Here is a 27,964-nt window from a genome sequence, read left to right as displayed (position 1 = left end):
ATGGTTCCGATTTTAGCCCCACCTCTGCGTGTGGGCAGCCCACAGGTGCTTGCACTCTCCCAGAGCTATAGAGGTGGAGCCACGCCCGCTGTGAGCGCACGGAGAACAATTCCGCTGCAGCGGGCCTGCCCCTTTCTTCTGGGTAGGTTAACAATGGGGTTTCAGTGGTAGACCTGGGCTCCTTCGGGGTGTCTCCGCACAACCAACCCCAGTCCTCCTCGCAGATCTACCCTCTGAAGCCAGAGTTCCAGCACCCCGCCGCTGCGTGCGCCTGCAGACATGCGTCTGGGGCTGGGGAGTTTAGGAAGGTGGCACAAACCCCCTGTGCTGGTCTCTCTCTGTTCTGCCTGCTGCAGGCCAGCTCCTACACTCTCCTCTGAGCCTGAGTCTCCCTTTCTGTCCCGGCTGATCTCCCTGCAGGTGGAGAACTTCCCAGGGTGAAGGAATATTTCCTTTTCCACATCTCCCTCCCAGGGGCACAGGTCCCATCCCAGTTCCTTTTTTTTCCCCCCTTTTTGTCCTACCTGGTTATATGTTGATTTTTCTTGCTATTTTGATTTTACAAGATACTCTGTCAGCATTCAGCAGGTATTCTGTGAGAAGTGTTCCACATGTAGTTTTCTTTTTTTTTTTTTTTTTTTGATCATTGAAAAAATTTTATTTTCTGAAAGCAATTTGCATTATAGCCCCTAGAAACTGGAGTCTGGTATAAACATTTCATGACTTACGTAGATGTATTTTTGATGCACTTGTAGGAGGAGGTAGGCTCCACTTCCTTCTATTCCACCATCTTGATCCAATCGATGTCCTTAAATATGCATTTTGTATAACTTTGAGTTAATGTACCTAGAATATGTTATAATTGATGGCTAGCAAAAATGAAAATGCTTACTTTGATAGATATTTGGGATTATAACATGTGGTAACTGTGATTGAAATGTAAAAGAATGGTATTTTTTTCAGAACTTTGTCCAAAATTATTTGTTTTCTTTTATGGAAAGAAAAGGATGGTGATTTTAAGATATTTGGGATTATATTGCAAAAACAAATATGGTTTTCCCTTTTTTTTTCAATTATACTTAAAAAAATTTTTAAGCTACTATTTGCTTTTGGATAATCAATGTATGTAATGCAAAATATCTCAAAGAAAGTACCTATTTCTCATTCCAAAGTGATTGAAGCCACCGTTCTGTTAGCCAGACTTCATCAGGGAAGGATGGGCACTTCTGAACAGCCTCTGGGGTGCTTTGTAAGTCTTTGAAGTATCATTAGAAGGTATGTGGTGAGGAATAAGGTTTCACTGTTCATGCTCCAGGCATGAGTCAAAATGGGAGAGGAATTTTCTCTCTTGCATGAATACCCTTTTGAGATTGTATAAAGTTATACTTAAAGAAGCAAAGCACCGCTCTTATTTCAATTTTAAGAGAGAGGACAGAAGAGGAAAATGCAATGTAGGATTTATACTGATGAATTCTTTGCCACAGTTAGTCTTAGGTTCTTAAGGAATATTACACTCTTTTCTGAGATTACAAAGTGAACAAATTATTTGAGAATTTAATGGGGAAATCAATATATAGGTAACTTCATTCTGTCAAGAAAAGGTGTAAAAAATTTTAGAACAGTCTTAAATTCACAGCAAAATTGAGAGGAATGTACAGCCATGGCTCATATGCCCCCTGCTCCCACGCATGTGCACCTGCCCCTCTTATAACATCCCTCGCCATAGTGATCCTTTTGTTACAAGTGATGAACCTACAATGACACATGATAATCACCAAAGTCCATTCTTTCCAAATAGATATTTTTTTGCCTTATGCTTCTAAAAGCTATAGAAAGTAATTCATGCTAAGATATTAAGATCACTTTGACAGCTTGGTAGCTAATAGTTCTGTGGCCAGCATGGAAGAAGGGACACCAATTAGGATGTTATTACAGGATCCAGGAAGAGATTTTGCTGGGCTGGATGACAGTGGTAGCAAAGAAGGTGGCATGTCTTGAATGTTAAATTTTAAAATGGAGTCAGTATTCAATATAAGATTGAAGCATTTTCATTCCTTGAGCTACTAGAGGAGTTGAATTGATGGAAGAAATTGCCAGTCTTGTTCCTGTGGCTGTTACCCTATGCGGATTTGAAGGTAGTGGGTTTGAAGCACAATTATTTGAACTAAGATTAATATTTTTGTCCAAGAACATTAATCCTTTTGTTTGAATGATGAATGAAGTGAGTGTAGTCTGGCAAGGAGAAGGTCACTGAGTACATGAAAAGCCCACCAATCAATGGAGGAAAAAAATGCTAAAATTTTAGATGGCACAACTAACTTTCTTTTAAACTTGTAAGTCAAGACTAGACTACACAGATGATCTTTTTAGTGTGGTGAAGTGAAAATTGCTTGTAATAAAAAATCATGAACCTCTACTTACCATATATTAATGTTTCATTTTTATGGCTAATTCTCTATGGAATAGCAAAAATTTTGGTCTGCAAAACAGCAATTTCAGTTGCAGTTAACTTTCTTGATAATAAATTTACTTGCGAATATTCACAGTCTTTTTGGCATCATCACTACTCAGGAAGCTGTATGATCATTTAAATTTCTTCATAAAGCAGCAATATTTGAAGGCCTTTTGCTATTCATTATTTGTCTTAAGCTGACTTCTATCTGTGATTATCTACACTCTTCCACATTGATAAGTAAATTGATTAGATAACATTTCCTGTTATCTAATATATTTTCTTATTCAGTTATAAACTCTATAGCCACATACTGCATTAAAAGAAGAAAATCTAAACTATTCTGAACAATGTGTATATACATTTAAAATGTATATTTACCACAATTTAAATCATAAATCCAAACACTAAACTCTGAAGTGTTTAAAAATACTGATTTAAAGTTACCACATCTTTAGTTTATCCATAGTCTATAAAAATATATATCCAAGATATGGACAAGAAAAATAAAACCATTTGTGAAGTAGGAAGAGAATCCAAGGGAAGTATTTTATTTATTAGAAGTATAGAATAAATGCTAAAATGTAGTAAGATTGAGAGCTGTATACAACTTCTCTGAAACCCATTGCTATTTGATGCTTGTTTTTCTGTAATTTAAGCCTTTGGGAGGAACAATACAAATACTCCTAAAAGTACTCAAGCAAAACGTTATCAGTAATTGGAGTGGCTATTTTCTTTTTCAGTAAATAATGAGGAGGTGGCCAATGAAGTAATATAGCAGAACTACCAAGAAAGAAGGTAAATACTGGCTACAGTGGCAAGAAAAACAAACCAAATAATGTATGTTCCTGATTCAGAATAAGAAAGTAAATATGATTATCGTGCACTAAGTATTTTAGCTAAACTCTTAAGAATTAAACCTGTGTGTGTAGTATTTCTAGACCTATGGTAAAAATAACCAGAAAACAAGCAAAAACACAATGACAACAATAACAACAAAAACACAGTGGCTTTGAATGCTAACTCTGCAGAATTGACCCATCACTTCATCAGTCTAAAATTAATTCCTCTCATTTGGAAAACTAAGACAATATATATGTCTCATGGCTATAAAAGAGATTGTCTCTCTAAGTCTTTAGTCAGTGTGCTGTGCACAGTAAGCATTCAGTAGAGCTTTGATTTCCTCTTTTCTACTGAGATTTTATGGGAACAAAATAAGATTATTCAAACAGAAGTTCCCAGTATCTACAGTAATAATATTATATTTAGCACTACTATATAATAGGCATTGGCTAGATTAGATGATATGATATCCTTAATCTTTGTAACAACTTAAAGACAGATATTATCTTGATTTTAAAGAGATGAAAAGAGGTTCCGACTGGGTAACTAATTTTCCCTAAATTACTCAGTTCACACACGAGTGGCAGAACTGAAATTTAGGCTTGGGGGTGCTCTTCCAAAGCTAAAACACTTTTCACTATGTTATACATCCCCATCACTTGGTAGCAACATTAGTAAATCGTTATTTAAGCGTTCCGGTGAAGCATGAAAGGCTTCAAGTAAGAGTCAGCAACGCAGTTACTAAGTATTGTGTACTGTTCAAGTATAAACCAAAGCTTCAGAAAACCTGCATACATGCACGTGTCCTCCTCATCACCACCTCACCCCCCCACACACCAAAACCCAAGAAACATAAACTTTTGTTAAGGGAAATAGGCTATTAAATGTTGGTCTCTCAAATGGAATTCCACTATGTTATAGTTAGATTTGTCATGCTAGGGCTGAGACCCAGCAGAATATTTTGCTTTTGCCAGATGGCTTCCTAACAGAGTCTACCAACTAGAGGCAATAGAGAGAGATTGGAAGAAGGGAAGTTAGCCTTCCTATTTGCTTGGTGTTCCAGGCATCGCTCCCCTGGTACTTGTTCTTTGTCTCCACAGCAGCAGTTGGTCTCAACCTCTAACTTCTGTAGGCATTTCCGGACAATCCTCATCACACCCTTTCAGAGACCCTCCTCCAAACCACTGAGAGAGCAGCAGCCAGGCTTCTTCGTTCTGATATCCCCCAATTTTCTGTCTCTTTGATGTAGGGATGATAGCTGCTTTGGTAGCACCTACCAGTGGAATACCTTAATATTTCTTTTCATCTATTTCAGCATTACAACACCCAACACCTGTATAAACAACTCCCTTTGTTAAATTCCCTCTGTTGAAATATCTAGCATGGTTTCTGTTTTTCTAATTGGACCCCAGTGAATACAGTTACAATAATTTGTGCAGATAAAATTCATTTACATTTTAGAAAAACCTAATCAGATTTGTAGAATTTAGATAAAAAGATCTATACATGGATACACTTTTAAAAACTAATGAAAAGCAGACACAACTATGAAGTACAACGTCTCAGTCTAGACAAGTTGAAAATAACTAGGGCAAGCCCCAGGGTACTGCAGCAGAATCTTCTCATCCACTACACCTGACATTTCAGATTTACTCTTCTAAAAAGCAAGTCACTGAGGTGTTTGAAGTTTCTAGCATTGTTCTTTGAAAAGAACTGTTGGAAAATATAGTTTGTTCAATAGGGACTTTAAAGCATTTCTAACTTCTGAACTTCACTGTATAAACGTTCATGATCTGGTGAACTCAGTAGAGATCTGAGACTTGAGAGTTGTCACCCTAGTGTTAGGCAGTGACTGTGTGACTACAGACAAGTCACTTACCCTCCTCTGCGTCTCAGTTCTTCTCACCTTACAGGGCATTGCCAAATAACAGTGATTTCCTAGGTAATACAAGATGAATGTAACATTTCTTGTTGCCATCTCTAAGTAACAACATGATCGTGGTAGTCAAATTTAATTTTAATCTGCTTTATTGCTTCTAGAAATTCAGAATTTTTAAAAGTGCAACATATTATATATGTAGTATATAATAACTATTATTATTTGAATGGATGAGTATGTGTGAATATATACGTAAGCTATGCCCAGTTCCTACACACAGATAGGCTGACTGGTACACAGGGCAACACTAATTTAAAGATTTGTATAGTCATCTCTGTAGTCAAGCTACATGGAAATGTTTACAAGATGAATGACATTAGACACTTTACTCGGGAATTTTTACTTAATCTATTTACCTATATATTACATGGGATCATAATAGTGTTCTAACTCATGCAGTTATACAGGAGATTAAATGAGATAATCCATGTAAAATGCCTACCAGAGTAATGACACACCAGCAAAAGCTCTATAAATGTTAAAATAAAAAGATCATATGTCTGCAGTTAACACTGCAAAAAGATGTAACCAATAAGTTTAACTGAGTTGGCTAACCAGTAGGTTTTCTTGATTGTTACTTTATTTAGCCTAGACAATATTTCTGAATTGGAGACAGATTTTTACCATGGTAGCTTGATTTTTCCAGATGTTCCAACTTCTTTTTTTTCTTAATATCTTTTGCAAAACCTTCTAAGTCAGTCTTTATGTGCAATCTACATTGTTCTTTTTAACAGTTGTAGTGTGTTCCACAAAATGGATATACCATGGTTACTCTTCTATGTCATGCAAATTGCCCTTTTTCTCCTCCTCCTCCTCCTCCATCCCTCCCTTTTTCCTTTCCTCCCTCCATCCCTTGCTTTTTTCCCTTCTTCTCTCCTATCTGTTTATTTTTCACTCATAAATAATGTTAGAGTAAGCATTACTTTATACATATGTTTACCTGATGATAAAGATAGATTTCTCTAGGTATGTACATTTGAAATTCAAGCTATGCCATAAACTGACTTTTCAAAAGCTTGTGACTTTATAAGTAAGTCATGGAATCATTGATTTTTTTCACAATCTTACTAAGATAAGATGTATTTAAATTATTTGTAGTCTTGCCAGTTAGATGAATGTTGCTTTAGCTTAACATGAAGCTAACCGCTTCCTTCATGTTTATTGGTCATTTGCATTTTTCTTCAATGAATTACACTACATCACTTGTTTTTATAATAGAGTATTAAATGTGCTGATAATATAAATAATATGATAACTTAGAATTATTAGAAAATCAATAAACAGGCATACTAACAAGCACTATCAATTTTCAAGTTATTAACTTTCTGTGAATCATACAGTGAATATATTTCTGATAGTTAAATTGTGGAGAAATAAGTTTGGAAGCAATAAGTCACTCACAGCAAAATGACATTTGGTTGAATAGTTCATATAGGCTTGGGCAGACAAAGGTAGAAGCACCAGCCCTACATACTTCTACTCTGCTTCTACTCATACACAAGGCCACCCCCCTGATTCCTCTGAGCTTTCTTCCCAAACTACCGCCCCACCAAACACACCCACAGAGATGGGCCACCAGAAATGGCTCCTGAGACCAGGCTTTACCTCTTCCTCTTCTTCTCCCTCTCTCTTTCCCTCTAGACATGAAAATCCTCCCCAAGGTGATACCCATCCCTCCCCCAAAGACATCCCCTGCTTTGCACATGTCTGAGTGAGTAATAAGCCTTTGAATTGTAATTACTAGATTTGGTGTGATGTGTTTTGACATCCAATAGCTTTAAAAGGGAGGGATCTGTAGACGTAGCATTGGTCAGAGTTGGACTTTAACATTAATGAATCTCAAAAAAATAATATTGGACATATATATATTGAATTACCACAGAAGAGTCATTTAATTGAAGTACATTTTTATATTATAAATTAATGGAAAATAAATTTGTATGTCTTTTGACAAGAATAGAGAATTCTACCCTGTGTTTGTTTTTAGATTTAGGAAAATTTTAATAAATTGTATAAAAACAGTAAATTCATATATTTTCATAATATTATTTTTCCTGCATAATTATTACTAATATTCTGTAGACATAGTACTAAAGTTCAATACTTATCCAGATATCAGGTTCTCCTCTGGAAACTCCTCTTTTATCACAAGGATCCCCTCTTAGTGTATTACTCATATTTATTAAACAGACTTTTTAATGAATTAATGAGAGCCAGAGAATATCTTTGTTTTGTTTGATAACATCTTGCAAAATTTTAGTAATATTTGTATTGATTATGTACAAACACTTCATGATGTTAATGGTAACATTTCTGAAATCAGAAATAATTATTTTCAGATAATTATTTAAAGAATTACTAAGAAACAAAGAACTCTTTGGTTTTAAATATCTGTGTAAATAAATATTACAGTAACACTCACAAAGACTTCATGAGAGAACATCTCATGGTATTAGTGATATTTCCAAAAAGAAATATTCTTTTTGATATCTAGGAAATAAGCAACTAGTACAACCTATTAGCATTGCAAAAAGATAAAGTATAATTAATACTATGGCTATACACATGACAAACTCTCATAATGTAAGCATATTTTCTTTTTATAAACATCAAGGGCATTTATTTTATCTGAATCAGTTAAATACAGTTAATCTTAAACATTTGGCTGTCCCTTTGGTAAATGCAAACATAAAAGAAAATAGACTGAGTATAGCCATATTGTATACAGAATAAATGACGCTACTGAAAGTACTAAAATAAATCAGGATCGTTTTTGAAAAAGATCATGAATCACCAGTTCAAACTGCTAAGAAGACAAGTTAAAATACCCTGTTACCTGACTTTATGGTTACTTAATCATTGATTCGTATACATTTTCTTCCTATCTAAAATGCTTTTATGTCACTTAATGTCAGCATCTTGTAATTCTGCCTAGATTTAGGAAGGAATTTTCAACCAGCCCTTGCAAGATAAGAACTCTCCGACTATCAAGAACTTTAAACAGCGATTATGTCCTTTAGGAAAAAAAAACTTTTCTGTGTTGAACAAAGATTGTGTACCATTTATCTTAGAAATTAGGCACAAATACAACATGCATTGACTAACCTAAATTCTTGTACAAGAAATCTAAGCAATAAAACAATGCTAAATATCTAGATCTCCCTTAAAAATGTAAAGCAGTTTTTACATAGCTGAATGTATTAAGGTATTGGAAGTGTCCCTGCCTCTTCTTAGGACTCAGCTGTTGTAATAAGTACTGCCAGTGGTTAAGCATGCGGTCTCTGAACCCAGGTTACCTGGGTTTGACCTACGCCAGCACTATTTTTCACCTCTCTCTGCCTTAGTATTCCTGTCTGTAAAACAGATGGTGACAGGGTCTATCTCATCATGTCGTTGTGAGATTTATAAAAATTAGTATATGTCAGGGTTTAGTATATTTTGATGAGTTCAATATACAGAGTTATACAAGCTGTACAGTTGGCCCTCCATATCCGTGGGTTCCGCAGCCATGGATTCAACCAACTGCAGATGAAAAAATATTTGGAAAAAAATCCAGAAAGTTCCAAAGAGCAGAACTTGTGCTGACAAATATTTACTAGTGTTTGCATTGTATTAACAACCACTTACTTAGCATTACATTGTATTATGTATTACAAGTACTCTAGAGATGATTTAAAGTTTATGGGATGATGTCCATAGGTTACATACAAATACTACACCATTTTATATAAGAGACTTGAGCATCCATGGATTTTGGTATCCATAGGGGGGTCCTTGGAATCAATCCTCTACAGATACCTGGGGACAACTGTATATGAATATTAGCTGTTATAGCCATATTTAGATAGAAGCCTTCTCAACTCTTCTCTTTTATTTCCCTTTTCCTCCTCAACTAGAATTTTGAGTTTCACTGTTTTCATAATTACATGTTATTATATAAACTCTTGTAGTTATAACTTGCCTTTAATTTTCTTCCTTTTTATTCTTTACTCATTTTGCTGCTATTCTTGTTTTTGATTTATTTTTTCTTTTTGGTAAAACTGCTAGCCATCTTGTAGCTAACTCCAAAAATTAGTTTTCAGTTCCCATCCTGCTTGCTTGCTTGATATCTCTGTGGAATACATCTCTGCCATTGGCCTCCAGACCTTTTTTTTTAATTGAAGTATAGTCAGTTTCCAATGTTATGTCAATGTTTGGTGTACAGCATAATGTTTCAGTCATACATACACATACATATATTCCTTTTCATATTCTTTTTCACTATAGGTTACTACAAGATATTGAATATAGTTCTTTAGACTATACAGTAGAAACTTGTTGTTTATCTGTTTTTTATATAGTAGTTAGTATCTGCAAATCTTGAACTCTCAATTTATCCCTTCTCACCCCTTTTCCCCCCGGTAACCATAAGTTTGTTTTCTGTGTCTGTGAGTCTGTTTCTGTTTTGTAAGTAAGTTCATTTGTGTCTTTTTTTTTTTTTAGATTCCATATGTAAGTAATATCATACAGTATTTTTCTTTCTCTTTCTGGTGTACTTCAGTTAGAATTATAATCCCCAGGTCCATTCATGTTGCTGCAAATGGCATTATTCTATTCTTTTTTATGGCTGAGTAGTATTCTATTGTATAAATATACCACAGCTTCTTTATCCAGTCATCTGTCAATGGACATTTAGGTTGCTTCCATGTCTTGGCTATTGTACGTAGTGCTGCTATGAACATTGAGGTGCATATATCTTTTTGAATTAGAGTTCCCTCCAGATACATGTCCAGGAGTGGGATTGTTGAATCATATGGTAAGTCTATTTTTAGTTTTTAGAGGAGTCTCCATACGATTTTCCATAACAGGCTGCACCAAACTACTTTCCTACCAACAGTGTAAGAGGATTCCCTTTTCTCTTCAGCCTCTCCAGCATTTATTGCCTGTGGACTTTTAAATGATGGCCATTCTGACTGATGTGAGGTGATGCCTCATTGTAGTTTTGATTTGCATTTCTCGGATGATTAGCAATATTGAGCATTTTTTCATGTGCTATTTGTGTGTCTTCATTGGAGAATTGCTTGTTTAGGTTAGACCTCCAGACTTTTTAAATGTTGCTCCCAGTCAGTGTTGCACAGGAGAATGTGGATGGCTGGCATGAAATGCATCTGATAGGATAGCGAAAGAGCATGATGGTAGAAGCACAGGCTGGGGAAGGGCCGAGATCTTTGTGTGCAGATTAAGGGGCTTGTACTTTTCAGGTGGTGGCAGCACTTTGCCATTTGGAGGCTGGTGAAATTGTGCACTAAGGTGGCAAGACCCTAATCCATGGTAGCATTGAAATAGATATGAGGAAAGAATTTTTTTTTTAATTATTAGAAATGAATCAGTAGACATTTGTGATTAATTTAATTTTTAACTAATTTAGTTTGTAATCAATGTAATATGTCCGTATAGGGGGCATGATATCCTTGAGATTTTCAACAAGATAGGTATTCACTTTCCTGACATCATTTGAGGGATATCACGAGGCAGTAGTTACCAGGTTTGACTTTAAGCAGTTACAGCATTATAGTTCTCTTGGAAAAAGAAAACAAGTTATTTAGGAAACGGAAAAAGAATCATTCACTCATTTTTGCTTTCCTTTTTTCCTTTGAAAATCCATGATTTTATGATTTCCTAGCATCTCATATGCTCCCCCTGTCTTCTCCCCATCCCGGGCCTTCTACACACTTTGGCAGAGACATTGTCCTACTATGTCACTTTCCTGATGGTATTTCCTGTGCCTCCTTTATATATGTAAATAAATAGACTGTGTGCATGAGTGTGTATGTGCGTGTGTGTGTCTTCTTGCCTGCAGTACAATGGAATATCAGTGTGACTTACAAAGTCCTTAGTACTTTAGTCCTAGCCTAACTATTTAAGTTTACTACCCAAACACTTGTTAGTGAAAACACTTTAATCCAAAGAGAACAGTCTCTTTAGTGTCCCCATAGGACAAAGTGCCTTTGCTCTTTTGCACATTTGAGCCTTTGGACATTTTCTTTGGTAAAATTTCCTTTTTTCTTATTTTCTACCTATTCATAGCCTATCATTCAAGTCCCAGCTAAAATCTAATCTCCACCAGCCCATTATGATCTCTATTTCTGTGATTCCTATAGCTTTTCTCATTAATATTAAACACTGTCACATTTACCATGCACTGCCAGCACCAACAGCACCAGCACCCACCATAGCAGTGTTAGCAATAGCAATCACAAACGTTTATGGAGTGATTCTTGTGTACAATTGCTTGCATTGAGATTGGGGGTGAGAAGTTATAGAAGACTGGTCACTGTCTTGAAGAGCTCAAAATCTATTTAAAAGCACTTAATTTATACTTAAGATAAAATATTAATAATAATAACCACAATAATACAAACTATCCTAATTATAAAATCAGTGATACAGCATTAATCTGGTTTTCAATTATTCCAATTTCTTTTTCAGCTCTCACCCGCCACACGTATCCTTTATAACATCAAACATCACTATGAATGATAGAACTTTTTCTTAACTCTTAGTTTTTATACTTACATTCCTTCAGTCCAAATGGTCCCTGCTGTTTTTGGCCAATAGAAATTTTTCCATTTCAAGATTTAGCCCATGTATTTACTTAAATCCTCTCATAATGCTCCTCAACTCCACGTGGTTATTCACTGGCTTCTTTCTGTTTCTGTAGCCTTCAGCTCATGTTTTAGGAGACAGATTTGGGAGGGCATTCCAAACAAGATGGAAATATGAATGTATGCAATATGTGTATATATATATTCACATTTACATTTACATTACTATTCATGTTTATCTATATAATTCCAGGCAGTAAATGGGCTTGATTAGACAGATTAATTTAATTGATTCAGGGAATTCACATAGGGAAAAATAAATTAAAAAGATGAATGTCAGACTTTTGCAATAACCTGAGTTCAGTGGAACATTCTGATGTATTGGGATGATTATTCTTCGTGGCCTCTTGTTCATTAAATAAATAGGTTTAGAGATAAATTGATAGCATTTTTAATGTCAGCTTCAAAAAAGAATGGACTTGCTTATATTGTTCATTATGGTTTTCCTGGCAATTAAACTAGTGCCTGCCTCATGGTAGTCTCTCTGCAAGTATTTAATTAAATGAAAGAATGATCCTACTAAGATTTTTTTTTAACAATTCAATTCTGAAACCAGAGAACTTCATTTCTGACACATTTTTAAAAGACTCCATGTAAAGCCTTCGAGATTTGATAAGACATCACAGAAGGGAAAAAAGGAAATGGATGCTTATATTTTAACTCTGTAAATTCATGATTTTTTTTTGATATTGAGATTTTATGATTTTCGTATTGTACTGAACATGGCATCCACTCCCTGTGACTTTGTGAGTCAGATGAGAGACCGACAATCCCAATTTTACAAATGAGTGTACTGAGGCACTGGTTGGATTTCTGACTTTACTACATTTTGTAAGAATTTGAGCTGGATTCCAGATTCACTCTAGAATTCAAGATGAAATCAAATTTTATAATTGAAAACAACCAGTTTGAAATACTATGAATGATTTTGTAGTTAGTGGGATTGGTAATTTTGCTTCTATATCAGAAATTTGGGCCAGTCCCTAATTACTATGGATTTCAAAAAATTGTATTCTTTCTTGGTTCTTCTAATAAAATATTATCAATTTTATTTTAATCTTTAATAAAAGTGAAAGGACTTCCATTATTATTTATGGATTATCCAAAATTTGATGTATCTTTTGATTGAAAGAACAAATACCTAATCTTAATGTTTGATGATAGACATTCTTAAGGCTCACTTGGAAAGGTTTTTCCCTAACTTGTTAAGAAGGATGGCCCCTGAGTATAATAAGAAACAGGCTCTGATTGGAAGCAAGCCGGAGGTTCTTTTTGAGGACTTCTAAGCCCAGTATGACAGCTCTGCTTGCCTCCTTTGCAACAGTATTGTGTGCTGAGATTGTGGGATAAGTTTGAAAAAAATGCCTTTATAATGCCTGGGTGAAGAGGGAAAGTGAAAGTAAAATTAATTATGGCAGTAGTAGTATTTAGTTTTTATTATTATAAAATACTGCATACTATGTTTTTATCTTATTTACATATCCATGAAATGCCCCTCTCACTATATTTAGGCACTCTGACAGAAATTAGCACATCATTCATAAATTCCTGGCAGTGAACACTGTAAAAAAGAGATTCCTTTCCTCCCCTACCATGTTATTGTGATGGAAATATACAGATCAAAAGCCTGGTACCATTTATTCATAAGCAGATAAAAAGAAAAGAAATGAGTACTAAATTATGGGGAAAAACAACCTTTGGCATTATGTAATTGATTACAAAGTCATTAAACTTTCCAAGTCCCAGTAGGTGCAAGCTAGTTATGGATAGATATTTTCATGTCTAAATAGCCAGGTAATTATGGTTGTAGTAATTCTTGTATTAGTATAATCTCATGCTGATTTTGCTGCTTAAAATATATACATTTCAAAATATGTACTGTGCATCTGAATCTAAGAATTTCTCATTGAGTTATGTCCATATTTAGAAGTGAAAAAAAGTTGTCTCAAATTAGTCAACTTTTAATACACATGTAATGCCAGATTGTCTTTGTTCCATCAGCCTCTTTGGATTGTTCCATCAGTACCTCCATTATCTTATCTGACGATGATTTAATCATGAGATATAATCATTGGATCCTCTAAGTAAAGAGGAGTTTTAACATATGAGGGAAAGGATCAAGATGTAACATGAAAGAGACCCCAAGGAGCTGTGTATCACTAATGATTAATTATACCTTTTGGTGCTTGTTTGTAACACAACTTTAATAGACCTTGAAGTAGTTGGTCAGAAAACAGAAACATTTTTCCAAAGCAATTAAATGCTGTCTGAAGAACACAGATCATTTAGCTAAAGTTATTTATATAGAGGTTTAGAATTTCCATATTCTACTTCATCAGAACAATTCTGTCTCAAAAGATGAAACTGCCCAAAATAACCCACCTCCTATAAATAACAGTTGAGTTAAGCCATTCTCACCTAAAACACCTTATTTTACCTCACCAAACATAACTTGATCTTATATCTAGTTGTTTCATCAGTAAATCTTGTTATCTTTGTCCATTGATAATTTAATAATGTCTACCATCAGGAAAGGGAAAGGTTTTAATTCAATTATAACTTTATAATGAATTTTTAGAATCACAAAATTGAAAAGGAATCATATTTAAAGTTTTACAGAATAGGTAGTTTTTATTAATGCAGGCATTTAATTGGACTGATGCTCAAGCAATTGACCATGTCAGGGCTTCTCTGCTCAACTCAGGATGGACTTTTTTCCTTATGGTACTTCATTTCTGTGCTTATAGAATATTTTTTAAGTATCAGAGGTAATAATAGAAATAGTTTTCTCTAGCACCCTAATTTTACACACAAAAAGGCTCCGTGATTTGCCCCTAATGGTAAAAAGATAGTGGCTGAGTTAAAACAGAAGCTCTTCTTATACCCAGATCTGAGGTTTCCAGCAACCACAAGAACTTTTCAGGGAACAAGTAGCACATCAGCCCACATCTCGATAAATTATTTGTTTATAAACCTTTAATTCCTTGAGAGTATTTTTAGAATACGTCAGTCTAATTAGACACTCTAGATCTCTCCTTATGGTGCTGTGAGTCAGCATCAAGTTCTGTAATATTTTGATTTCTTAGTTTCTTCTATGAAACTTTAAAAAATAATCTTTTGAAAATGAAAAGACCACATAAACGCTACTATGACTATTTTTTAAATTGAGGTATAGTCAGTTTACAAAGTTGCATGAATTTCTGGCGTACAGCATAATGTTTTAGTCATACAAATACACACGTATATTTGTTTTCATATTCTTTTTCCTTATAGGTTATTACAAGATATTGAATATAGTTCCCTGTGATATACAGAGGAAACTTGTTATTATGACTGTTTATTATTCCTTTAAGGATACTTCTTCATCTCAATGCTGCAAATATTATCCCTAGCCCATATCAATATAGTCTCATCAATGCATCTGCTTCCATTCTGTGCCAAGAAAGCTGTAAGAGTAGATACAAATTGTGTACTAATTCCAAACACCTATTATACATATCTTAAATAGTCAGTGACAGTAAGTGTGTTTTAATGTGTGGTAATAAAACATTCATGAATTTGACCCGGAGTGTACACTTAGTTTATGATCAAATGTCAGTCACAATTTAGATATTGCAAGTGATTTCCTCTATCTTTTATGTGGTTATTATATGTAATATTGGTTGTTAATGGTAAATTCCTTTCCCTGCATATACCACAGTTTGCACACAAGGAGGGCAATGGAGAAAATATAGGAATCTATATTTTTTGTGTTATCTTACTTATATGCTTTATTTTAATCACTGTGTCTTAACAAAACATTATGTTTAGTTGGAGCATTTTCTGAAACAAGTTGGGAAAATCACATAGATTCTTCCTGGAGAGCATGTCCTGGATTGAGTACTTTGTGGTCATATAAAAAGTAGTCAAGTTTGCACTTAGTGAGAGGGGTTGCAACATTATGCAGGGGTACAATTTTGTGATTGTGAGATATATATATACACATATATATATATATATATATATATATCACAGTGTCTTTATCCATTGATTTATTGATGTGCAATTTCATTATTTCTATATCTTGGCTATTATAAATAATGCTGTAGTGAACATTGGAGTTCATATATCTTTTTTAATTAGTGTTTTCATTCTCTTCAGGTAAATACCCAGTAGAAGAATTCCTGGATCATGTGGTAGTTCTACTTTTAATTTTTTGAGGAAACTTCATACTGTTTTCTATACTGATTCTACCAGTTTACACCCCTATCCAGAGTGCATGAGGGTTCCCTTTTCTCCATATCCTCACCAACACCTATTTCTTATCTTTTTGATAATAGCCATTCTGACAGATATGAGGTGAAATCTCATTGTGGCTTTAATTTGCATTTTCCTGATTCATGATGTTGAACATTTTTTCATATGCCTGTTGGCCACCAAAAAACCCTTCATAGCCAAAACAATCTTGAGAAAGAACAAAGCTGGTTTTAAACTATACTACAAAGCTACAGTAATCAAAACAGTATGGTACTGATATACAGGCAAACACATAATCAACGTAACAGAATAGAGAGCCTACAAATAAACTCATCCTTATATGTTCAATTAATCTACAACAAAGGAGGCAAGAATATGCAATGGATAAAAGGTAGTCTCTTCAATAAATGATGTTGGGAAGACTGGACAGCTACATGCAAAAGAATGAAACTAAATCACTTTCTCACATAATACGGAAAAATAAACTCAAAATGGATTAAAGTCTTAAATGTAAGAACTGAAACCATAAAACTCATAGAAGAAAACATAAGCAGTGTACTCTTGGACATTGATCTCAGCAATATTTTCTTGGATCTATCTCTTCCACCAAAAGTAACAAAAGCAAAAATAAACAAATGGAAGTATGTTAAGCTTTTTAAGCGTTTGAATTTTATTTTTACAGATTGAGGGGTGTATTTATATTATTAAAGACATTTTTAAAGTCCCCCGAATATAGAAATCAATGTTTAAAATAAATAATACCATGGAGTTTTTTAGTGAACAAAGGAGAAACTATTTCAGTCACAAATTTTACCTAATATTTCTTTGTTTTGCTCTAGGTTAAATACTTAATTAATTTTATATGATGCTTTGAAATCAGAAGGTAAAAATCATTATATACAGATATGTGTATATATATATAGACATTATTAAAATTAATTTTACTAAAATTAATTAAAATTAATTTTAGTAAACACATTAAAATTAATTTTACTAAACACTTCATTATATGTAGAAGCAGCTGATGACATATCTTTAGACTCAACTATTTCTGGGTTTAAATTCTAACTCCATTACTTATGAGCTATTTGTACTTAAAACATAGAGGCACTAAATATATTTACATATGTATTTATACATTATAAATATATTTCTCATATATAAGTTCATGAATTTATTTAGTATTTTTACCTACTTTCTCAAAAAATAAGATATGATCTGTTCCAGGCAGGTACAACAGCAGTTGTAGGAAGTAATAAATAATGGACTAATGGCAAATGAATAAAAGAAAATGATGAAGAGTTTATTTGATACAAGTACTCAACACAGCAAACTGGGGATAGTTAAGATCATTCTCCACTAGGGTATGCAAAATATCCAGACTTTGCTTCCACTAATTAACTATAGCCATTCATTATAAAGAGGTACAAATAAACCTTGCTTCCTGTACTTTTGAATGGTTTTGTTGGATCACAAATTGCTCTGACATGTTTTACTTCTATATCTCTGATAATTTTCTGCATTTATAAACATGATGTTATAATGGTCAATTAGGTAAAACCATGTCTTTGAAAAGTGCATTAAAATTATATTTATCACAATACTTAGTAATTTTCACCTGCCCCAATTTCTCCTTGTATTCACAAGAATTGGTTATTCTCGTTTCATTTTTATGAGAGAGTCAAATTTGTAATATATTGTCATGAAGTCTCTTTTCAAGTTTACTCCCTTATGACTTTTAAATAAAAACTCCCATATAGTAAAATGGCATTTGTCAGTTTTTACTCATAGATTTGAAAAACCAAGATTCCATTATGCTTTTCATGATGATATTGCATCTTCACTTCTTGTCAGAAATAATCTTGTAGCAGTTTCCAATTTTGTTGGCTTCTTGATTGATTGGCTCATTTTTGTTGGTTCTTTGTCTAGTTACAGAGAATACCAAAATAAAAGAGGCCACTCCCTATACTCAACAGTTACATAGGCTGGAGGCATGTAAATAGAGTCTGAGAGAAATGGTCTAACGTTCTGTATCTGTGGTATCTAATATTTTCCCAAACAATATATTTTTAATAGTTTCAGTTTCATGATCACTTGCAGGACATGTGGAGTTGTTTTATGCCACAGCTAAGTCACTAGTCTCTGACATAGTAGTTTTTCAATGATACTAGGAAAGGAGGAAATGAGGGAAGGGATGAAGAGGGTTTCTGATACCACTCTTCTATTGCTCTGGGAGCCTCTTGAAAAGTTTTGAGATATAGAGAGAGGGTTTGAGTTTTAGGGAAAGGGATGTGAGGGGACAACTGAAGGGGAGATTTACAGGAGTCCTTCACATCTCTGCATGCAGATGCTGCACGTTCTATTGTCCAAAGCGCCTTGCAGGTTATTATTTATTAACTATAAAGTATCACAGTTTGTGAAATTTGTGTTTTTCAATCTACGTAAATAGAAGATATTCATGGCTATCTGTATATTTGCCTCAAATAATTTACATATGCATATCTGAGTGGTAGAGAAGACCGAGTTGCATCTACCATGCACAGAATTGTTCGAAATCTGTAGTTCATCTTATCTATGGTGCAGCACATGGAGAGCAGTCACTACTTGTACACTAAATGGTTGTGAAAAGTGTGATTTATCTTTAGGCTTTATTTCCAGAAGACCATTTTGAGGTTTCATCAGTACAGGAGTATATGTCGGGAGCTCTCATACTTTTGAATACTATGTTTTAGGTGTGTTATGGTAGATTAAATGGTTGTAAAACCATTGCTTTAAGTAATACAACTCAGAGTAGACACAATTATGCATCACAGAATGTATACAGTATATATGACAGTAAAGAGTTGCCTTATCTTTTATGTAAAGGAAAAATTAGGTAATCTGAGTAATCGTAAACATAATCTGATGTTCAAGTGTAACATCTCTCTTATTGAGGGATTCTTTTATTATTCTAGTATGTAATGCTTAATAATAATACAAACTTAATAATACAAGACTGGTTAGGTATACCAATCCCTGGTGGGTTGATTGGACGAGTACCTTAACTTTTCTGTGCTTCAGAAGAGGATAATTGTCGAGACTTTCTAGGGATGTTAGAAATATTTAATGAGTTAATGTGTATAAAGTACTTAGACTACAAAGTATCTAGCACATAGTGTTTACTATAAATGCAGTGTATTGTCGGGTAATTACAGTAGCTCCTTTATCCATCTATTCGTCCATGGATGTATTTGTCTTCTTGCTTTAAGCCAACATTTGTTAAACATTTCTCAAAGTAAAAATTTGAACTTAGTTTTTCCTGAGTAATAACTGAAATTTTACAAAATGCATCATCTTGCGCATTATATAGTTAGAATTTTGTACTTTTATTTTTCTTTTCTGGCAAATGTGAAGACAGACTACTGCTCCAGAGGAACAAAATATACAAACCTCATCCAATTTGAACTTCTGATGACAGATACATAGTGCTATATTTTGTTAGCTTTAGAAATTTCTCTGTGTGATCACTCTAAGAAAAAAATGGCCTCACATGCAACTTGGGCATTGGCTGAGATTTCCCATCACTGGAGAACTGGATTCGCTAAAGTTGGATTTACTAAAATCCGTCCCATGGTAAAAGGTGAAGAATTAAATATCTGATAACATTACTAATTTGGAACAGAATATCTTGACTTGGCTTCCTTCTGGGCTTTAGAAGATTGACTAGATGTAATCAGCAATCTTGTATTTTCTCCAGTTACTGCTTGTCATGTTGCTGCTGGGATCCTACTATTTAAAAATATTGTAATTCGGGTGTTTATGAGATCAGCTGGTAAGTACTACTCAGGTCTCCTTAGTTGTTTTGTAGCCATAAAGTTTAATTTCTTGTTTCTACTGGCACAACTTCATATTTTAAAAGAATCTTGTCAGGTGACCTGAGAGAGAGTATATTTAGGGAATGGATATATGATGACATTTAACTTTAATGGTATAATAGAAATCTAATCTGGTTCTTTGAAGAGTCAATAGATAAATAACTTATTAACATGATTTTTGTTGAATTAAAAAATTCCTATTGCTTATATAGCTATATAGCTATATAAGATTACTAGGAAGTACGAAAGGGGAAAAAAGGTTGTTTATATTTATAATGTGTTTATTTTGCTTTTTAAAATGCTGGATCAGATTAGTTTATATTGTGAAAATCTTGAAGTAATTAAGAACTGAATTAAAATTTCCACTTAATGGCTTTATTATTGTTAGTGGCTTATTTGTGGTTAACAAGACTTTACGTAATGTGGATTTGTAAGAGATTAATTTCTTCTTATGAGAATCATGAGTTATGAGATTCATGAGTTATGAGAGTGTGTTTATTGACCTAATTACTATTTATCCACCTATAAAATTAATTGCCATACCCTAGAATTGAGGTTTAATATTGATAAATAATATTGAAAATTATATATGGGACTATATTCCCTTGGATATAATGTATATGAAGAATATTGTGTTGATTAAAGTTTTCCAACTGTGCCATGTTATTTCCTATATAAAACTTCATTTGATTCTAAAAGGATACTGTAAAAATTGTTTAAATTCTATTTCTCATAGGAGGGATACTGTGATTAAGGTTAAATAGTCATTGATAGTAAGGCCACTTTGTGTACCAAAAATTCTGTTATAGGTAATAAGAAGTATAAATGGAAAAAAATTCTGTGGTAGTTTATTTGGTATGAGGTTAGTCCAGAAAGAGGCACGTGTCATTTTACACATTGTTACATTTAATACTTGTTTTATAGTTTGCATGATTATTTCAGAAAAACGTTGACTATAAATGCCGGTGATATAGTTTTCTATTTTTATTATTGCCATTTTTCCTTTCTAATTAGCATCATTGTCAATATGACTTCAAGACAATATTTGAAGCATATGATTAATACCATTAAGTCTAATCACATCAAAAATTACTTCATTGCAATTAAGTTTCTTTTATTTCCTACTGAAAACAATTAATTTTCAATATCTCTATGACTTTCAAGTCTTTGAAAAAAACAAACTGTACATAATGGGACATTTCAGTTCATAGGTTCTTTTTATTAAAGAGAATATCATCTCTCTAGAGGTACTGACATTTAAAGCCATGTTTTTTTGAAATGGTCTTTTCGAAACTTCACTGAGATCATATATCAAAACATCCAGTTGCAGGCTTTTAAGATGGAGTGATTGTAGGTTTTGTCTGAATGAGCAGATTGAGTGTTTATATGAGAAAGAAACCTCTAAAAATGCCTTTTTCTTTTAGAAGAGACCATGGATAACAGGTGTGGCAGGAATGCACTGTAGTTATTTCTCTTGGTCTGATGATATCAAGTGAAAACCTAGTGATAAATACATATTAAGTATAGAATAAGTATATATATGTATAATTTATATACTATATATATGAAATATAAAATATGATATACTATTCAATAGACATGCCTATATTTTAAAATATCTGCCCCACTTTTCCACTTTGACAATTTCAGATATGTTTATAATTTAAATCAGTAACTACATTTCTCATTTACCTTAGGAATTCTAGTTACCTATTTTCTTGTCTTCAAATGATTGATAGGTACTCTAAAGCAAATGTGGCAGAGTAATCATTATATGTAGATTCATTAAACTAGCTGTAAAAGATGCACATGACTTTCTCTATATGTATACGTATACATATATATAGAAATAGGTATGTGTATATATATATTTATATATACATATATTAAAATATAATAAAATAAGGGCTTATCTCCAACTACATTTCTTTAAACCCACACACATACACACATATATATGTACACACAGGTAAAATTCTGTCTAAACTTTGGCTTAATATGAGGCAGCTGTAGAAAAATTACTTTCCATGGATCATATTTTTAATAATAATAATAGTAACATTAGCTAAAACTGAACTTTTGGGAAGAGCTCTAAATATGTTTATGGTTTCCCCACCTAATTATAAAAACAGAAATGGCACAAAGTGACCAACCATGAGGAAATCACTGTCCAACATATGGTACCAATGCATGATTGGAATCCAATTTTTAAATAACTTGGATTTTAAAAAGACACAGTCTTTAAAAAATTTCCCAGGATGAACTGAGCTCAACAGATAGCTCTTTTATATATAAACATTTTTAACCATTCCTTTGGTGATTAATTGCTTCCATATCAGTTCAGTCCATTTCAGTCAACACTCTGAAGGAGACCATACAATTAAGGAGTTGTCCCTGCCCCCACTAAGCACACTACCATATAAATAAAATATGAGATCTATCATTTTTTGCTTTTTACCCTGGGGTAGAAATTTTTCAAAAGGTGGTCTAAAATTATATAAAGAAGCAGAGATGTTACGATAATGTAAAATCAGAATATATGTAGATGATTCTGACTTTTGAAAGTGTGGAAGTTTTGCTAGTATTAATAAAAGATGTTTCCTGCTACAACAAATAAGTGAAAATACATTTATAAGGAAAACTTGAATAGACACAATATTCCCAATGCTTGCTCGTAATATGACGATAGATGACGATATAATGTCTGTCTCAGACACACTGGCTACATAATTTTGATCACATGTCTTTCTATTTTATTTTACCTTCATGCTACTTCTCATGGATTGATTTAAACATTTACCATTTATTTGCTTTAAAATTGATTTTAAGTTAAGAATGTATTACAGCTTGCTTACATTTACAACTTTCATTTATATTGCATCATCAAAGTATCATCATCCAGAACTTCCTCTCCGTTGGCTGAGCAATGATTAGAGTAGGCAACAAGGGAAAACTAAAGGGTGTTCTACGTTTACCAAAACTCTGGAACTCCCATAGTTGTATATATGTCCTACAGACATATTCTCTCCATGTCCCTGCCCAAAGACAAAGGTATCATCTCTAGCAAGAGATTATAGTCATTAATTTTGATAATATATGTTTCAGTCTACATAAGCAACAAAGAACTAATTATCTATATAGAATTTTTATTAAAGCCACTAAATTTGGATCATGGCTAGCCTATAAGAATAAATTCAAGTCTTTCCTAAAATTAAAACTTAATATTGTTTTATTACACTTTTCCAACTAATTTACATTTTGATAAGTAGTCGAAGCGGGCATTGGGCACATATATTTTTATTTGTGGTTTTTAAATATGGCCGTTCTTAGAGAAATCACTAAAGGCATGGGAGATTTAGAAAAGGTAGTCCAATTAGGAGAAAGATCATGTTGTCTTCAACAAAGGTACAAGCAGTTATAAATTCTTAGAAGTTGTCATCTCAAACACACATGCATGCACATACACTTTAGCGTCTTTATTGTTGTATAATTGACATACAGTAAACTGCATATTAAGAGTACAATTTGATAGGTTTTAAACATTTCTACACACCTGTGAGATATCACCACAAATAAGATAATGATCATATCTATTTGTCCCAACAATTACTCATGTCCCTTATTAACCCAATCAAAAAGAGGATATACTATATGACTTCATTTATGTAAAACGCTAGAAAACAAACAAACCTATTGTAGCAGAATGCAGATAATTGTTTATTCACTTCTTTACTTATCAAAATTTTTATGTGTCTAGTATCATCCAGAAACTGTTCTAAAAACTCAGCATGCAATAGTGAAAAAGGCACACGAGTTTTCTAATTTTATGGAGATTATAGTCTGGTTGAACTAATGCAGATTAGGTATAAATGAACAAACAAATTAATTTACAGAAAAAAATACTAAAGGATCAGGAAAATGTGAACTGTAAGAAAAATAATCTCCAAATGAGGAAAGGAAAATTTGGTATCAGAGATAAAGATAACAGGCAATAAGAGTGAGCCAGAAGTTTAAGACAGCAGCAGTTCGCAAAACCACACCGATCCAGTTTCCAGCCTCAGGTTTCTAAGTTTATATGACTTTGTTAAAAGAAGTACTGATTCCAGTATGATTTGCCTTCAGTGCTTCCTAAAATGACTGACTGATAAAGTGATTCAAGGGGAGTCTTTAAAAATCACAGAATCCTTGTCCACAGTCTGACCTCCTGAGTCAGAATTTCCTAGAGAGAAGCCTACTAATCTGTACTTCTAAGAAAAACTGGCCCAGACCCATCCGGATAACAAGAAACACCTAAATATGATGAACTGGATGTAGCACAGATGAGTGGTAGCTTCCAGCTGGAAGATATTGATGATCCACTTGGCCAGATTTTGACCTCTGGAATTAAATATAAGATACATGTATTTTTAAAACTTATATATAAATAAAGTAATATATTACTCACGTGGAGGGACTTTTTGGAGGAAAGTAAAAGAAGTGCCCGTGGGAGAAGTTTTAACACATTCATGGACTCACACACTGAAAAGATTTCAAAATTATCTTATCTTTCTCAATGCTTTAAGATTCAAATTTTACATGGATAAGTCAAAAGCATAGAGATGTACTATTTGTTTTTTTTAATACAAGTAACCAATACTTGAGTCTATAGTTTATTTTTGTCTACACAAATAACATTGGGTACAGGGACTGATGAATGGTACTTTCGTATTCCATTTAACATGATTAAGTTTCATGTTTTCATTATGATAGCTTTCTTTTGAATAATGAGGCAGACATCAGTCTATATTAAGTGAATTATTGTCATTTAGTTAACACTTAAAATTAAACACTTTAGCTTTTTAAAAAAAATCTGTGATGATCAAGGAAATTTACCTATAACTATTTATTTATGTAGAGTTGTGAAATTCACTGGACACGGAAAAGTAAAAATTCTTACCATATAGGTGCTTTGCTGTTTGATCTCATCCAGCATTCAGAAGTTAATTTTGATTGATGAAAGTCTGAAAGGATTAATGAGTTATGGAGAATCTATTATTGAAGTCTTCTAAAACAATTGTCAATATTTACAACTAATATTACTATAAACAGCATTTAATTGGTACCTACTCTATACTTGATATTGCAATACAGAATCAGAATTCAATCTTACAAAAAGTTTGCATCATTGTTCCTGTTTTAAAGATAAAGCATGCATTCATAGAGGTTAAGTATTCTAAACAGGGTAACTCAGCTAGGAAATGATTCTTTGCCAAAGGACTTGAAGCCATTTCTACTCAACATCAAAGCTGTCTGTGCCATGGCATGCATGCCTTCCCATCTGGTGACACTGTGCCCTAAACTAGGTTCGATATTTGAAAAGTTGGACAACATACTGTTTCACATAACAGATAGCAGAGTTTTGTATATCATTGCTTGTACCATTGAGATGTTAGAGATTTCTATATTATGTAATTATCCATAAGTCAAATAGACACAGATTGGCAATTCTTTAGTCACTAGACATATATACTGGAATTAACCAATTAAGTAAGTGAATGGCAAATCGTGGGAGTCACTGTTGAAATCGGAGGTTGCAGATCAGTTAGAGTGAAGAGGCTAGAATGATCCATGTGATAACTGGTGATATCAGTGTATACTCATGTTTAGCTTAATATACACGTATGTATACACACATATAACTATAGCTTTGTGTAGGAATGTTTATAGATGTACACAAGTTAACATGCACATACTTACTTCCTGACTTTGTCAACTGAGAGGGTCTAGAAGCCATACCCCAGTAGCTAACTGAAAGAGTAACCAATGGCCAAAGTTCTAACAATTTGGGTAAAAATTAATGTATTAGATTGTAAGCCAAAGTATAAAAAAGCCATGTGTCCATATTCCATATGGATATAAAGAAGTGATTAAATAAATAAATAAGTTGAATAAACATTAATTTGTGCAGATACTCTGACCTTATGGAGGTAGAGCATAACACTTCCTTCCTTGAGTGTGGGCCACACATAGTCACTTTCTTCCCAAGAGTACACTATTGAAAACTGGAATAAGAATAACTTGAGAGTGGAGAAAGCTGATCAGGCTGCCTCAGTCAGATGATCAAGGTGAACCCAACAGTGATGAGTTATATTGATCTGCTATAGCCTTGATATGATGGAATGAAAATGGCAGTCTTCCTCTGGAGTCTTCCTCCAAAAAACTCATAACTCAATTCTCATCATGAGAAAAACATCCAGTCAATCCCAGCTGAGACACAGTTTACAAAATACCTGATAAGTGTGCCTCAAAACTGTCAAAGTCATCAAACCAAGCAAAGTTTGAGAAATAGCCAAGAGAAGCCTAAGGATTCGTGGTAACTAAATGTAATATGACATGCCTGTGCTAGGAAGATGATAATAAGTAAAGACTAAGGAAATCTCAATAAAATATCTACTTTAATAATAATGTATCAGTATTGTTTCATTAACTGTGAAATCTCCAACTAATAAGATGTGCTGTACTGTTGTAAGATGTTTCTAATAGAGAACATTAGGTGTGGGATATATGGGGTCTCTCTGTACTATCTTCCTAATCTTGCTATAAATATAAAACTATTCTCAATTTAAGATTTTTAATTCAACCAGACAAATTAGTCCATAATGGGAAATGTTACTAAAAGATAAATATCTTGCTTATTATATAAGTACCCAAAGTTCACCTCCAACATAGAAGCTACAATACAGAAACATTTTGAAATGTTTCCACATATACAGAAGGTGAAACTTAGAAGTTCTGTGAATTATTTTGTTCTGTTCACAACTTGATTTCTCTAGTATTTCTGTTCTTCTTACCTGAGGACAGTCGTAGTTTTAAGATTTAACATCATCTAGCACAATTTTACAGGCAGCTCTAAGTCATCATTCTCATTTTGTTCCAGGCTTACTTCGTAAGAGGTCAAGTGGATAAAGAATGAGTAAAAGGTATTAGTGAGGGAGATAAATGAGATAAATTAAACATGTCCTGATGCTGACAGGTCTTGTTACAGCTATTTTAATTGCATGTGATCTGTAAAATACTTTACAGTGAGAAAATAGTGTTGCCAGTCATAATTTGGGCATCATAGTTTTGTCCCCAGGAGCTGTCAGTGTCCCCACTTTGATCAGATGATGCAGAGATGGTTTGGCAGAGCAAATAATCCTTGACCTACTCTGAGCTGAGAAGTGGTCTCCTTCCATTCTGAACCATGTTTTAAAGGGTACTGTTTTTTTTCTGAGAAACTAAGTTTGGAAAACATTAGTGTTTATTAAATTGAACAGTCTTTGAAAACTACACAATTTATGTTTAACTTTGATGAATGTATGTAAATTGCAAAGAATTTTCCTTCAAGCTGGTTGTGTCTGAGTTGATATTTATTTGATAACTTCACACTGAAATGCTTGATTATTTTATTAAAGAATTGTTCTAAAATAAAGCATAAATCCCCAACTAATAAGATCCTAGTATATGCATGTAAGGTGAGACAAACTCAGTTTTGAATGATACCTGATGATGTGTGTATTTCCCACTCCTTCATTCTTGCATGCATCCATTTGACAAATATTTATGAAATAACTATGTGCCAAGTAATTTTCTAGTACCAGAGATATAGCAGTGAACTAAACCAAATTAACTCCTGCCTTCATGGAATATACATGTTAAATGCAACTATAAATAGAAAATTGGCAACACCATCAATTTATTAAGTGAAAACTGACAGCTATCTATAAGAAATATATCAATCAAAATGAGGATGTCTGCAATATAGCAAATGAGTGAAGAACTTTAAAGGCAGTCTTTGTCTGGATCTTTTACTAAAGTATCATACAATAAATATATAGTGGTAATGGGAAAGCAACTGTAATTTATCATTTAAGATAATTCATAAAGATTTTCACTATTGAACAAAATACATTTAAAAATTCCACTGTCTTCCTTAATTCTCTGGTACTGTTTCTACTTCAGTAAATTTGCTATCTTG

At 33.4% G+C, this 27,964-nt stretch overlaps 1 protein-coding gene across 5 annotated transcripts in view; it reads left to right on the top strand.

Annotated features, from left to right (window-relative positions):
* Nucleotides 1-27,964, top strand: part of EPHA5 (EPH receptor A5) — a 309,727-nt gene that overhangs the window by 193,326 nt on the left and 88,437 nt on the right. The window contains exon 6 of one of the 5 annotated variants that reach the window (XM_064484988.1): nucleotides 16,019-16,797. The exons of the other annotated variants lie outside the window; for them this stretch is intronic. Within the exon in view, the coding sequence (XP_064341058.1) occupies nucleotides 16,019-16,077 (59 nt within the window). The 3' untranslated portion in view covers nucleotides 16,078-16,797. Of the gene's footprint in view, nucleotides 1-16,018; nucleotides 16,798-27,964 lie in introns of those variants that run through there. 5 annotated transcript variants of the gene reach the window in all.

This window comes from Camelus dromedarius, chromosome 1, assembly GCF_036321535.1.
Source record: "Camelus dromedarius isolate mCamDro1 chromosome 1, mCamDro1.pat, whole genome shotgun sequence".
Taxonomy (NCBI): Eukaryota; Metazoa; Chordata; class Mammalia; order Artiodactyla; family Camelidae; genus Camelus; species Camelus dromedarius.
This window is presented reverse-complemented; position numbering and strand designations above follow the sequence as displayed.